Genomic DNA, 14,256 nt, shown 5'->3' with positions numbered 1-14,256 from the left:
ACCAGGGGATGGTGAAGCACCCCGCGGGCTAGCAATTAGGGGAAGCCATTACCACCCCAGGCCCAAAGGGGTGGAGGAGGGAATACCTCCTCTCCTGCAACCCTCTGACCTCCCCGCTGGTGCCTCCTGGTCTTGCTCCAAACTCAGAGGTCAAGGGAACCTGGGTTGGCTTAGTCCATAAAGGTCTGCATCTTGGGACATGTAGAATGGATCTGGAAGAACAAAGGGATTGGGTGATGAGCTTTCTGTGTGTTTTTTTTTGTTTGTTCAATCCCCTCTTAAGAAAACTTAAGGTTGTATCATTGAGAATATGTTCAGATTCCTGGGTTGTACGCATCATGTCTGCAGTTCTTTGGTAGGGAAGAGAGAAACAAATTACATGTCAGAGCCAGGAGGCTATGATGAAACCCCAAGGAGGACTGCCCTTTGAGGGACAGCCCTTTGTCATCCAGTGCCCCCTGGGGCAGGGGGCAGGAGAGCAAATTAAAAGTAAAATGATAAGTACCTCTGAGAGTTGAAAATCAGTAAGAAACATCCTAATAACATATTTCTAGATTCATAGTCAACAGAAAAACTGTTTTCAGTTGAAAAAGAATTCTGTGAACACAGAGTATTTTTAAGTTAATACACAAGCTTAAGTTTCTGAGGCCTGGACACTCAGAAAGTGTTTCAGGATTGGCTATATTAAAGGATGCCCAGCTTGTGGCCACCAGAAATAGGATCTCTGCCCTAATCAGAAAGTGACCTTTCAACTCTTCTATTGTTATTTTTCAAAATATGTTTGAAGTTAAAAAATAAACCACACTTGGGGCACCTGGGTGGCTCAGTCGTTAAGCGTCTGCCTTCAGCTCAGGTCATGATCCCAGGGTCCTGGGATGGAGCCCCGCATCAGGGGGGGTCCCTGCTCGGCGGGAGGTCTGCTTCTCCCTCTCCCACTCCCCCTGCTTGTGTTCCTGCTCTCGCTATCTCTCTCTCTCAAATAAATAAAATCTTTAAAAAGTAAACCACACTTTAGGGGCACCTGGGTGGCTCAGTCAGTTCAGCGGCTGCTTTCGGCTCCAGTCATGATCCCAGGGTCCTGGGATCGAGCCCCATGTCGGGCTCCCTGCTCGGCGGGGAGTCTGCTTCTACCTTTGCCCCTCCCCCTGCTTGTGCTCGCTCTCAAATAAAATCTTTAAAACACACACATACTTGAATTTCCTTAACACAAAAATGCTTGTTTTTCTGACCAAGTCAAAAATAGGATTTTTAAGGAAATAGAATATTTGGTTGTTGAATATAAATGTTGAAAATTTTGGGTTATACTTGTAAGAAATTAAGAAAAGTGTTGGCATATCTTTCAGGCATATCTTTGAGCTCTGAGATCAAGTGGGAAAAGTTAAGTGGTGTTTATGACCAAGCTTTTTAAGTGTGTGAGGCCTGGACCCTCCACTAGAAGCTTATCTTTGCCCAGGTGTCATAGTAAAAATTAAGGGGGAAAACAGTCACCAACAGTAATTTCCTGGCAGAATTGGCATCACTGTATGGCTATTCCTTTCAAAACTACTAGACCAGATGTGTGTGTGGAGAGTAACTGAGCACAGGATAAATCTGTGTTTCCTGAAGGAGGTGTGGTTAAGCAAGCTGCAGTCTGAACAGAGAAGAAATGCTCCAATGCAGTGATTCTGAGTCCTTGAGACCGTTGTAGAAGATGTACGAGGTCAAAACTATCTTAAAACACTAAGGTGTTATTTGCCTTTTCTTGGTCTGATTCTCTCACGGCCATATAGTTGAGTTTTCCAGTGGCTGCATGACATGTGATACTGCAACAGACTGAATGCAGGGGACAGGAAAATCTGACTGTCTTCTCTCAAAGCCAGCCATTACAGAAATTTGCAAAAATAGAAAACAGTGCAACTCTCCTCAAGAAATCATTGTTTTGGGAAGAAAAATTTTTTTGTGAAAAAGTATGATATTTATGTTAACATGTCGTAGATTTATTGTTATTTTTAAGTGAAAGAAATATTTTCAAAAGTTCTCCATTTTAATGTCTAACATGGCAAAGGGTGGATATAATCAGTGTGGTTTGCTGTGATCTCCAGAGAAAGAAAAAGGCCCCTGTACGGAGCCTTCACCAATTTCCATAGTGTAAATACCCTTCTCGGCTGCCAATTTCAGGCTTTCAATGGTTCGACATTGGGCTTGAAAAATTCCTGAATATCGAATTCTGATACAAGCTGACTCCAACACACCACTGGATATAACCTACATAAAAATCTTTAGGGTCCTCAGTAATTTTTAACTGTATTAAGGTCTCCTCAGTAGAAAAAGTTTGACAAGCTGCTCTTATGCAAGATTTCCCAACTTTATTGCCTTCAAGAAGACCCAAGAAATCAGTCATAATTAGAAAGCAGTTATAAGGGTAAACACTTGGCTCACAGCTGCAAGCCACCACATTGAGTTTCTGGCAGCCTCACAGCTGAAAGGATCAGTACCTTAACAGCAATAGCGACAGATTCAAGCAGGTCCAGTGCGGCTTAGAAGTCGGCAAGCTTTGTGTGAGGCCTGTTTTGCAGCCAGCCACCCAGGGCAGCCTCACTGACGTGAACATCAGGCTCCACACTTCTCATCATGGGGACTGTCGGCTGCATGCTGGTCTTCCAGAAACACAGAAAACCAGAGGTCAAATTCAGCAGCATCTTGGAATTCAGATAACACAGTATGTTTTTTTTTAACACAATGACTATATTTATTATTTTATCACTACATTAGAAATGAAAATAAACTGAGAAGTTGCAAATGCATGCCACTTCATGAATATTGTGGAACAAGAGATACATCCACTGTAGAAAGTTAAAAGTGGCTTAACTTTTGGGGATGCAAAGACTACACAAACAAAGGCCATCAATGGTAATATTATTGATAGCACCTGCCAGATGGAATGTATGTATCAATGGAAAATTTTAAAAAGGGACCATGGGCTGGGAATACAGGTGGGAAGAAATCAGAAGATGCCTAAAATCTCTACAAACACATAGGTTTATAAAAAAACAAGCCCCAAACTAAGACACTTAAGCAATGTTGAAATTTGCTGTTGGGAGGAGATCCCCATTTTACGATGTTTGTACACACTCTTTCTCTTGTTGGATAGTTTCCTGTGAAGGGAGAGTATTTTTTTCTTCAGTATTGGTTTTCTTCAGTTTTGACCTGTCAAACTTCTCCACTTCAGACAAGTCTGGCTTATCACTCATCTTGACTAAAAGAAAGACTGATGGCTTGAAGACGGGTGAAAAGCCAATGGCTGGACCAACGCCACTCCACACACAGGATGACGTTAACATAGTATGTTTTTAACCAGGGGGCTGTATGCTCATCACTTCAGGAAGTGACTCATAAGCACTGCGGAGATTAGCTTTGAAAGCTGCATTTAGAGCCTGAAGGCATCAGGTGGTGGCAGGACCAGTCTGCCTGTTTTGCTCATTTTAATAACCGCAGTATTGGGCCTTTTTAGCATGCTGCTGTGTGACCCTGGGAAAGTGAGAACATGACCGAGGGTGGCATAGCCAATACTGTGATGCATGTAAGAATAAGACCCTGGGGGGCGTGTGGGGAGGGTGGGGGTCAGTCGGTTAAGCGTCCAACTCTTGATTTTGGCTCAACTCATGATTTCAGGGTGGCTTGGGGCTCTGTCCTCATCGGGGAGTCCGCCGGAGAGTCTCTCTGTCCTCCCTCTCCTCCCTGCACTCGTAAGCTCTCTCTCATAAATAAATAAATCTTAAAAAATAAATAAATAAATACCCTGGGATACCTGGCTGGCTCAATCAGTAGAGACTCTTGATCTCAGGGTCTTGAGTTCAAATCCTACATTGGGCCTAGAGCTTACTTAGGGGAAAAAAAAAAAGACCTCAGCTGTTCTGCGTGGTTTTTTTGTTTCTTATCCCAAGATTGTTCTTGAAACTGGTCTGCATGATATATGTGTGTGTGTGTGTGTGTGTGTGTATTTATTTTTTAATGTATCCCTGTTTTCCAGGAGCTAAAGAGGTTTTGGATTTAATCATAATATAGAATACTTTGTTAAGCATGGAATTTGGAGACCTCATCTCAGAGTTTTAACAGCTCTGCCTGGTTAGAAGGAGGTTTTGGAAACTTTAGGTCAGTTCTCATCTCTGGTGCACATAGAGTCCTTGTAGAGCTGCTAGACAATTCCAGTGTCCAGTCCCCACTCTCAACCACTATGAGTCAGAATCTTTGGGGTGGGACCTGGACATCCATGTTGTTTTCAAGGTCCTCAGGGATTCTAATGTGTAAACCAGAGTTCACACCACAACTTGAAGAGAGGGATTCTTGGGGCACCTGGCCGGCTCACTCGGTAGAGCATGTGACTCTTGATCTCGGAGTCGTGAGTTCAAACCCCACATTGGGCATAGAGCTTACATTGAAAAAAAAAATGTTTCTCAAATGTAACATGCATTCAAATTATCTGGAGATCTTCTTAACCGTGGGGTGGGGTCTGCATGTCTAACCAGTTCCCAGGCGATGTTGACAGGGCCGTTGACATGGTGGTTCCTCGGACCACACTTTGAGTACCAGGGCCCTAAGGGATGGCCCTGAGGCAAACTTCGGCCATGGTTCAGATCCAGGCCCTCAAAAAATTCAATTCTCATATCCTTAAAGTCATTTTCTGAGGCATTATTTTTAACTGTAGTAAAATTAGGGCGATTTTTAATGTAGCAGGAGCAGAGGTGCTTAATCAAAATTTGTTTTACGTGATATCTATCTTGCTGTATTTTTTTTCTCCACTCTTGGATTCTCTTCTGGGGGGAGAGATAGCTTAAAACGTTCTACTCTCCTACATAAAACCAATTCACAGGAGGCTGGGGATTTAGAGTGGCGACTCCCGCCTCTCGTTTGTAAAGATAGTGCCCGGCAGATAGCAGCAGGGCCTGGTTACCAGAAAGCAGATGTGTTTCTTATTTCTGGGTCTGGCCTCAGGAACATGCTGGGGATACTAGTCAGCATCAGGATCTTCAGTCTTGATGGTGCTGGAATGAGTGGCTATGGAAACCCTCAGGCAAATGAGTCAGCCCACAGGTCATCCTGAAGGTATCCATGGCTCTGTGTGCCTGGGAGAAAACAAAGGTTTAAGAGGTCAAGTCTTGGAGCCTGCATTTGCAGCATGTACACGTGCCATACATTCTGGGGTAAATTCTTCATTCTGGAAGCCCTTTTACAAGCTGATGAAAAAACTACTAAATGGTAAAAGAAGAACTATAACTTGTATGGAAAAAATGTTGTATCTCGGCAGTAATCATTTATCTGCAATTTAACACCAGGGAGCTCTGGCTCCTGTCCTAATTAGCAGTGGATTTTTTCTATGATGGCTATAAGCAGTTCCTAAGGAAGGACAGCAAGAAGGAAAATATAAAAACCGGTGAGAGTGGGACGCCTGGGTGGCCCAGTCAGGTAAGCGTCAGATTCTTGGTTTCAGCCCAGGTCATGATCTGGGGTTGTGAGATGGAGCCCCACATCTGGCTCCACATTCGGTCCAGAGTCCCCTTGAGACTCTCTCTCCCTCTCCCTCTGCCCCTCCCCTACCCCCACTTGCTCATGCTCTCTCTCAAATAAATAGATAAAACTTAAAAAAAACAACAACAACAGTGAGAGTAAGGGAAAGCTGGTGGGCATGCTTTAGGAAAGCAATTTGACAAAATGTCATCACCCTTTAGATGTCCATAACCTTGGGCCCAGTTGCATGACTTTTGGAAATCAGTCCTCGAGAGATCATTTTAAGTAACAAAAAACCCACGATAGACTTATACTTTTTAATAGCATCCTTATTTGTGTATTAGTAAAAGTCTGGAAACCCTTTATGTGTTCAACCCTAGACAGTTATACCCATTTAAAAGGCATGAATGATGTGCATATAATGGCACTGAGAAGTGCTTATAATATTTAATTTTTTAAAAAGCAAGATGCAATGATGTATCTATCGTATGAAACCCACAATATGGGAGGAAAAAATAGGTCTCTGTGGGATCGATTAAAAAAAGCTAATGGGAAATATACCAACCTATTTAAACTTGTGTTTGGAGAGTAGGACTACTTTTTTCCTTTTATGTTTTTTCCTTCCTCTTTCCTGAGTAGGTACTACTTCTCTAACAAAAAGGCAATCATATCAAAACAAAACAAAACTCAAATAATCAAACAAATAGGAAAAAACAACAACAAAAACTCTGTCACCACATTCTTCTCTTCCCAAAGTGCAAAGGTGTGTGGTGCTACCCCTGCTATGATTTTTTACCAGACACTCTTGAGCCTAATTAGTTCTTCATGCCTCACTATGTTATTCAAGCAGGGGATAAAAATGTTAGAAAATTCTAATTTTACACCCACATTTGACATCTTCAAGATTATTCCAAAATTATCTTGTGGAACAATGAAATTCTCCAAAACTTTCTGAAGACATAAAAATGTCTTTAACCAGCCAGACTTTAAAACCAGAAACATCTCTATTCGTCCCCATATCTACTAGAATGTTCAGCACAGCATTTTATCAACATATGTAACCAGAGCTGGACTTTTTCCTCTAATGAACTTTATACTTACACTAAAAGGGCTGGTCAATTATTTTCCTGTGGAATTCATCTTTCCTTATCAAGTAGTAAACATTATTTTCTCAAAACTAAAGCTTTATTTTGACTGACTGCCTAATTATGCTAGTCTTCTTATTATTTAAATTAATTTATGTATTAACCCACATATTATTTAGTATTTGAGCAATCTAATTAATTATTCCATAAGCTCCTTTATTTATTTATTTTTTAAAGATTTTAGGGGCACCGAGGTGGCTCAGTCAGTTGAGCGTCTGCCTTCGGCTCAGGTCATGACCCCAGGGTTCTGGGATCGCGTCCCGCATTGGGCTCCCTGCTCAGCGGGGAGTCAGCTTCTCCCTCTGCCTGCCGCTCCCCCTGCTTGTGCTCTCTTTCTCTGTCAAATAAATAAAATCTTTAAAAAGAGAGAGAGAGATTCTATTTATTTATTTGAGAGAGAGAGCATGAATTGGGGGAGGGACAAGCAGACTCCCTACTAAGGAGGGAGCCTGATGCAGGGCTCGCTCCCAAGACCCTGGGACCATGACTTGAGCTGAAGGCAGACACCATAAACTCCTCTAAAAAAACTTCTAGAGTGGGGCTCCTGGGTGGCTCACTTGGTTAAGCATCTGACCGTTGGTTTCAGCTCAGGTCATAGTCTCAGGGTCATGATCTCAGGGTTATGAAATCAACCCCCACATTGGGTGCAGGGTCTGCTTGAGACTCTCTTCCTCTCCTTCTGTCCTACCCCCCAAAACCAATCAATCAATCTTTAAAAAATTACTAAAGCTTTATTTCTTTACTTCTACCTTACTTGACCCGTGTTTTGGGGTACTTAATTTCACTTACTCCTTTTGTTATAATTATCACATTAAATTATCTATTTGCTGAGAGTGGATCAAGCACCCACAGACTCGTTATTTCTCTACAGTGGGAAGGCAACATGGGTACTTGATAGAACCACACAGAAGAACCACACTACACTGAGTGTTTTTCAAAACGGAATCCATGAAAATTATTGAGCTGCCTGTGATAATGCAGATTTCTGGGCTCTATCCCACATCTATAATCAGAATCTCTGCAATGGGGCCTGGACCATCCACATTTTTAACAAGGGGCAGAGGTGATTCTTATGCACACCAAACTTTGAGATCAATGGAACTAATATTTATTTATTTATTTGTTTAAGATTTTGTTTATTTGTCAGAGAGAGGGCACGCACAAGCAGGGGGAACAGCCGGCAGAGGAAGAAGCAGGCTCCCTGCTGAGCAAGGAGCCTGATGCAGGACTTGATCCCAGGACCTTGGGATCATGACCTGAGCCGAAGGCAGATGTTTAACCAACTGAGCCGTCCAGGCCTCCCTGGAACTAATTTTTTAAAAGAAATCTCTGATCTAGTATATTTTGTGGTCAGGGAGTAGAAAACCACAATTTCTGTTAAAATGCTAACATTTTTCATTATCCTTTAGATTATCATGTCTATCTGCAAAGCTATTAGAGTATTAGGATTTTGCAGATATTTCTCCCTAGATACTGTTCCTAAATATCTATATCTGTTGAAAGATTTAGCCTTACAAATAATTGTCTCTATCATTTACTTTACCTTTTATGTCTAGAAATGGGTACCTTCTCCGCTAGAGATACAACTCAATGCTTTGCATTCGTGTAAGATTTAATTGTAATTTTTGAATATGTAACACTCATATGGTTCAGAACAAAAGGATGTACAGTGAAAATTTCCCTCACACTCCTATTATCTCCTCAGAGGCAACCACACTTAACAACTTCTTGAATATGGTGCTGGATGTATTTAAAAAATAATCTGGAAGTGGGGTGCTGGGCTAACTCAGTTGATGGAGCATGCAACTCTTAATCCCAGGGTCCTGAGTTCAAACCCCACATTGGGCATGGAGCCCTACTTAAAAACAGCAAGAACTCCTGTCGACATACAGATATCCATCAGGCATTGCTGCATAACAAACCACACAAAACCCCAGAGGTGTTAAGTATTTATTACTCACGCTCTGGGATAGTCAGGTAGGTAGTTCTGCTGACATATTCTGGGCATCTGTTAGCTGACTGAGGAAGGCCTGGACTAGGAAGACTGGGGTGACTTGATTGTGCTCCATAGGCCTCTCATCCTCAAGCCTACTAATCCTGACATATTCTCGTGGCAGAGAAGCAAAAAAGGAGGAAACATGCAGGACATCTTGAGGTCTGGAATTGGAAGTGGCCTATCCTCACTACGGTCATATTCTTTTGGCCAAAGCAAAACACAAGCCCATTCCAGATTCAAGGGGAAGGAGAAATAGACACTGCCTCTCTAGTAAAAGGAATTTCAAAGCCACATGCCAAAGGCATGTCTATAAAGAATGGTGAAAAATTGATGTCACCATTGAAATCTGAACAGAACGTCTGAGAACTTAATCATGATCCTTAAAGAAATGGCTTAGCATTCAGATACTGTACTTTCATAACAACATGGCTATGATCGCTGAAGATTTTTTAATTGTTTAGATAGTTTTTAATGTCAACAGAAAGACTATAAAAACATATGTCAAAGCCCTGGGTCCCAGACTCAGCTCAGCCAGCACATGTGTTACCATGTCCTGTGTGCAAGAGGAAACGATGAGTCCTGACCCCAGGGAGTCATTGAGGAGACATGAAGTATAACGCTTTAAGTCCGACCAAAGAAAATTGAAGGTTTTAATTGAAGATTTGCTCTCAACTCTCTGACTTCCTTGGACAAGGGTGCTGACGTCCTAACAAGCCACTAGGGGAAAGTAGTGTGATCACCTACAGTTTTCACCCTTCTTTGTCAACATGTTTTTTAAGATTGTTTTTAGTGTTTCACTACTGATTCAAATCTTGGCCTGTTTAAAATCAGAATAGTCATGTTCACAAAGTGACCCTTAAGAAAGGTTTATGAAACAAATGTCAGAGTTAATACAGGCTTCTGCTTCCCATTTGACTTAATTTCAATTTGCTATTTTGCTGATTTTAATAAACTCTTTCTTCAGATAACACTGCCTCAGATGCTATCGGTAGCCTCATCCAGATGTTAAAATAATAATAATAATAACCTTTTAACTAGGATTTTCAAATACACTTATCTGCCTGTGGAATTATGTAGACATTTAGCATTTGTGGACCCGACCACACTCACTACTACTGGCTGGTGTGCAGTATCTAGAAGTGGAGCGTTTCCCTCTGACCATAGGTGAGATGTAGGACTCGGTGACACATAGGGATCAGGGCACACATAGTTCAGGAGGTCTAGACACGCACTTCACAGCGCGAAGCCTGCTCTGCAGGTTTGGAGATGGGATTGGGGCATATAGCAGCCCTGGAGGCAACAGGCATTTCCTGTGGACATGGCTCCCGCTGACATCAGACTGGAGCTACCCCTGCGCTGAGTGAGACACAGCGTCGTCACGCGTAGACACATGCCTTCTCCACTTTGTCCTTTCCCTTTGTACTTGCCACTGGTGCCTGCAGGCATAGTGTAGGACCCATTATTGGTGGCCCTCTGAGCTCAGTCAGAGGAAGTCAGAAACTTTCTGACAAAAAAATATGGAAGCACGCCCTGACATAGATGTGAAGCAACTGAAACTTGCCTACATTGCTGGTGGCACATATATTTGAAATGGCACAACCTCAAGGGCGCTGGGTGGCTCAGTCAGTTAAAGCATTCTACTCTTGATTTCGGCTCGGGTCATGATCTCAGGGTCGTGGGATGAGGCCCCATGTTGGGCTCTGTGCTTGGCTCAGGATCTGCTTAGGATTCTCTCTCTCCTTCTGCCCCGCCCCCCACTCACAGGTGTGGGCTCTCTCTCTCTCTCTCAAATTAATAAATAAATAAAAATTGTTTTAAAAATGGCAGAACCTCTTTTGAAAAAGGCTTGGCAGTTTCTTTTTCTTTCTTTTTTGGTTTGCCACTTTCTTTTTCTCTTTACTCATTTGTTTCTTTTTTAAATTTATTTCACTTCAATTTAATTAACATATACTTTATTATTAGTTTCAGAGGTAGAATTTAATGATTCATCAGTTGCATTTAACACCCAGTACTCATTACATCAAGTGTCCTCCTTAAGGCGCATCACCCAGTTACCCCATCCTCCCACACCCCTCCCCTCCAGCAGCCCTCAGTTTGTTTCCTAGAGTTAAGAGTCTCTTATGGTTTGTCTCGCTCTCTGTTCTCATCTTATTTTATTTTTCCTTCCCTTCAGCTATGTGCATCTGTTTTGTTTCTTAAATTCCACATCTTACTTCGCTTAGCATAATACCCTCTAGTTCCATCCACATGGTTGCAAATGGCAAGATTTCATTCTTTTTGATGGCTAAGTAATATATATACACCACATCTTTATCCATTCATCTGTCGATGGACATCTGGGCTTTTTCCATAGTTTGGCTATTGTGGACATTGCTGCTATAAATATTGGGGCGCATGTGCCCCTTCGAATCACTATGTTTGTATCCTTTGGATAAATACCTAATAGTGCAATTGCTGGGTCGTAGGGTAGCTCTATTTTTAACTTTTTGAGGAACCTCCATACTGCTTTCCAGAGTGGCTACACCAGCTTGCATTCCCACCAACAGTGTAGGAGGGTTCCCCTTTCTCTGCATCCTCACCAGCATCTGTCGTTTCCTGACTTGTTAAGTTTAGCCATTCTGACTGGTGTGAGGTTTTGATTTGTATTTCCCTGATGTCGAGTGATGTTGAGCATTTTTTCATGTGTCTCTTGGCCATTTGTATGTCTTCTTTAGAGAAATGTCTTCATGTCTTCTTTCCATTTCTTGACTGGATATTTTGTTTTTTGAATGTTGAGTTTGATAAGTTCTTTATAGACTAGCCCCTTATCTGATAAGACATTTGCAAATATCTTCTCCCATTCCATAGGCTGACTTTTAGTTTTGTCGACTGTTTCCTTTGCTGTGCAAAAGCTTTTTATCTTGATGAAGTCCCAATAGTTCGTTTTTGTTTTTGTTTCCCTTGCCTTTGGAGACGTGTCTAGCACGTGCTGCAGCCAAGGTCACAGAGGTTGCTGCCTGTGTTCTCCTCTAGGATTTTGATGGTTTCCTGTCTTAGATTTAGGTCTTTCATCCATTTTGAGTCTATTTTTGTGTATGGTATAAGGAAATGGTCCAGTTTCATTCTTCTGCATGTGGCTGTCCAATTTTCCCAACACCATTTGTTGAAGAGACTGTGCTTTTTCCATTGGACATTCTTTCCTGCTTTGTTGAAAATTAGTTGACCATAGAGTTGAGGGTCCATTTCTGGGCTCTCTATTCTGTTCCATGGATCTATGTGTCTGTTTTTGTGCCAGTACCATACTGTCTTGATGATGACAGCTTTGTAATAGAGCTTGAAGTCTGGAATTGTGATGCCACCAGCTTTGCTTTTCTTTTTCCACATTCCTCTGGCTATTCGGGGTCTTTTCTGGTTCCATACAAATTTTAGGATGGTTTGTTCCAGCTCTGTGAAAAATGTTGATGGTATTTTGATAGGAATTGCATTGAATGTGTAGATTGCTTTGGGTAGCATAGACATTTTAATAACATTTGTTCTTCCAATCCATGAGCATGGAATGTTTTTCCATTTCTTTGTGTCTTCCTCAATTTCTTTCACAAGTCTTCTATAGTTTTTAGGGGTTCCTGGATGGCTCAGTGAGTTAAGCATCTGCCTTCAGCTCAGGTCATGATCTTGGAGTCTTGGGATCAAGCCCCGCATCCGGGTCCCTGCTCAGCAGGGAGTCTGCTTTTCCCTCTGCTTCTGCCTGCCTGTCTGCCTACTTGTGATCCCTCTCTCTCTCCCTCTCTCTCTGTCAAATAAATAAATAAAATCTTTAAAAAAATAAGTGTTCTATAGTTTTCAGGGTACAGATCCTTTTCCTCTTTGGTTAGGTTTATTCCTAGGTATCTTATGGGTTTTGGTGCAATTGTAAATGAGATCGATTCCTTGATTTCTCTTTCTTCTGCCTCATTGTTAGTGTATAGAAATGCAACTGACTTCTGTGCCTTGATCTTATATCCTGCAACTTTGCTGAATTCCTGTATGAGTTCTAGCAATTTTGGGGTGGAGTCTTTTGGGTTTTCCACATAGAGTATCACGTCATCTGCGAAGAGTAAGAATTTGACTTCTTCTTTGCTGATTCAGATGCTTATTTCTTTTTGTTGTCTGATTGCTGAAGCTAGGACTTCCAGGACTATGTTGGACAACAGTGGTGAGAGTGGACATCCCTGTCATGTTCCTGACCTTAGGGGAAAAAGTGTCAATCTTTCCCCATTGCAGATGATACTCGCTGTGGGTTTTTCCTATATGGCTTTTATGATGTTGACGTATTTTCCTTCTATCCCTATACTGCAGAGAGGGTTTTTTTTTTAAGATTTTATTTTATTTATTTGACAGAGAGAGACAGCGAGAGAGGGAACACAAGCACAGGGGAGCTGGAGAGGGAGAAGCAGGCTCCCTGATGAGCAAGGAGCCTGATGCGGGACTCAATCCTAGGATGCTGGGATCATGACCTGAGCCAAAGGCAGACGCTTAATGACTGAGCCCCCTAGGCACCCCAGCAGAGAGTTTTTATAAAGAAAGGATGCTGTACTTTTGTCAAATGCTTTTTCTGCATCTATTGAGAGAATCATATGGTTCTTGTCCTTTCTTTTATTGATGTGGTATATCACATTGATTGATTTGCAGATGTTGAACCACCCTTGCAACCCGGGAATAAATCCCACTTGGTTGTGTTGAATAATCCTTTTAATGTACTGTTGGATCCTATTGGCTAGTATCTTGGTGAGAATTTTTGCATCTGTGCTCATCAGGGATATTGGTCTGTAATTCTCCTTTTTGGTGGGGTCTTTGTCTGGTTTTGGGATCAAGGTAATGCTGATGTCATAGAATGAGTTTGGAAGTTTTCCTTCCGTTTCTATTTTTTGAAACAGCTTCAGAAGAATAGGTGTTCTTTAAATGTTTGGTAGAGGTGCGCCTGAGTGGCTCAGTCGGTTAAGCGTCTGCCTTCGGCTCAGGTCATGTGATCCCAGGTTCCTAGGATTGAGCCCCACATCAGGCTCCCTGCTCAACAGAGAATCTGCTTCTCCCTCTCCTTCTGCTTGCAGCTCCCCCTGCTTGTGCTCTCTTTCTGTCAAATAAATAAAATATTTTTAAAAAATTTTTTAAATTAAATGTCTGGTAGAATTCTGCTAGGAGGCCATCTGGTGGCAGTTTCTTATAAAGTTGAACATATACTGTCTTAAAACCTAGCTATTCCACTCTTAGGTGTTTGCTCAAGAAAAATGAAAACATATTCCACAAAAGACTTATATAAGAATGGTTATAACAGCTTGTATTCATAACAGCCTTAAAACTGGAAACAACCCAAATGACTCTCATAAATAAATGGATAATAAAATTGTGATGTATTCATATAGTGAATACTACTTGGCAATAAAAAGGAAGAAACTAGTGATAATACTCACCAACATGGATGAATCTCAAATATTTGCTGAGTGAAAGAAGGCAAATACAAGAGTATAAATTGTATGGTTCCATTTATATGGAATTCCAGAAAATACAAATCAATCTGTACTGACAGCAGATCAGAGGTTGCCTGGAGTTGGGAGTGGAGGGGAGAATTGACCGTAAAGGGTCAAGAAGAGATGATAGAAATGTTATGTATTTTGA

The 14,256-nt window shown here is 41.7% G+C and overlaps 1 protein-coding gene across 2 annotated transcripts in view; it reads right to left on the bottom strand.

Moving 5' to 3' along the window:
* Window positions 1-81: 81 nt before the first annotated feature.
* LOC112839595 (thymosin beta-15A) overlaps window positions 82-14,256 on the bottom strand; it is a 30,562-nt gene continuing 16,387 nt past the window's right edge. Inside the window, exons 2-4 of one of the 2 annotated variants that reach the window (XR_012382032.1) lie at window positions 4,931-5,102; window positions 2,475-2,636; window positions 82-212 (exon numbers count right to left, since the gene is read on the bottom strand). Coding sequence is in view for 1 of the 2 variants with exons in the window: in XM_025892577.2 (XP_025748362.2) it covers window positions 3,093-3,320 (228 nt within the window). In the remaining variant the exon portion in view is untranslated. Of the gene's footprint in view, window positions 213-2,474; window positions 3,336-4,930; window positions 5,103-14,256 lie in introns of those variants that run through there. The other variant, XM_025892577.2, reaches the window with a different exon arrangement.

This window comes from Callorhinus ursinus, unplaced genomic scaffold, assembly GCF_003265705.2.
Source record: "Callorhinus ursinus isolate GAN/ISIS: 27379988/994484 unplaced genomic scaffold, GSC_fseal_2.0 scaffold23, whole genome shotgun sequence".
Taxonomy (NCBI): domain Eukaryota; kingdom Metazoa; phylum Chordata; class Mammalia; order Carnivora; family Otariidae; genus Callorhinus; species Callorhinus ursinus.
The sequence above is the reverse complement of the archived record's forward strand: the minus strand, read 5'-3'. Positions and strand labels throughout refer to the sequence as shown.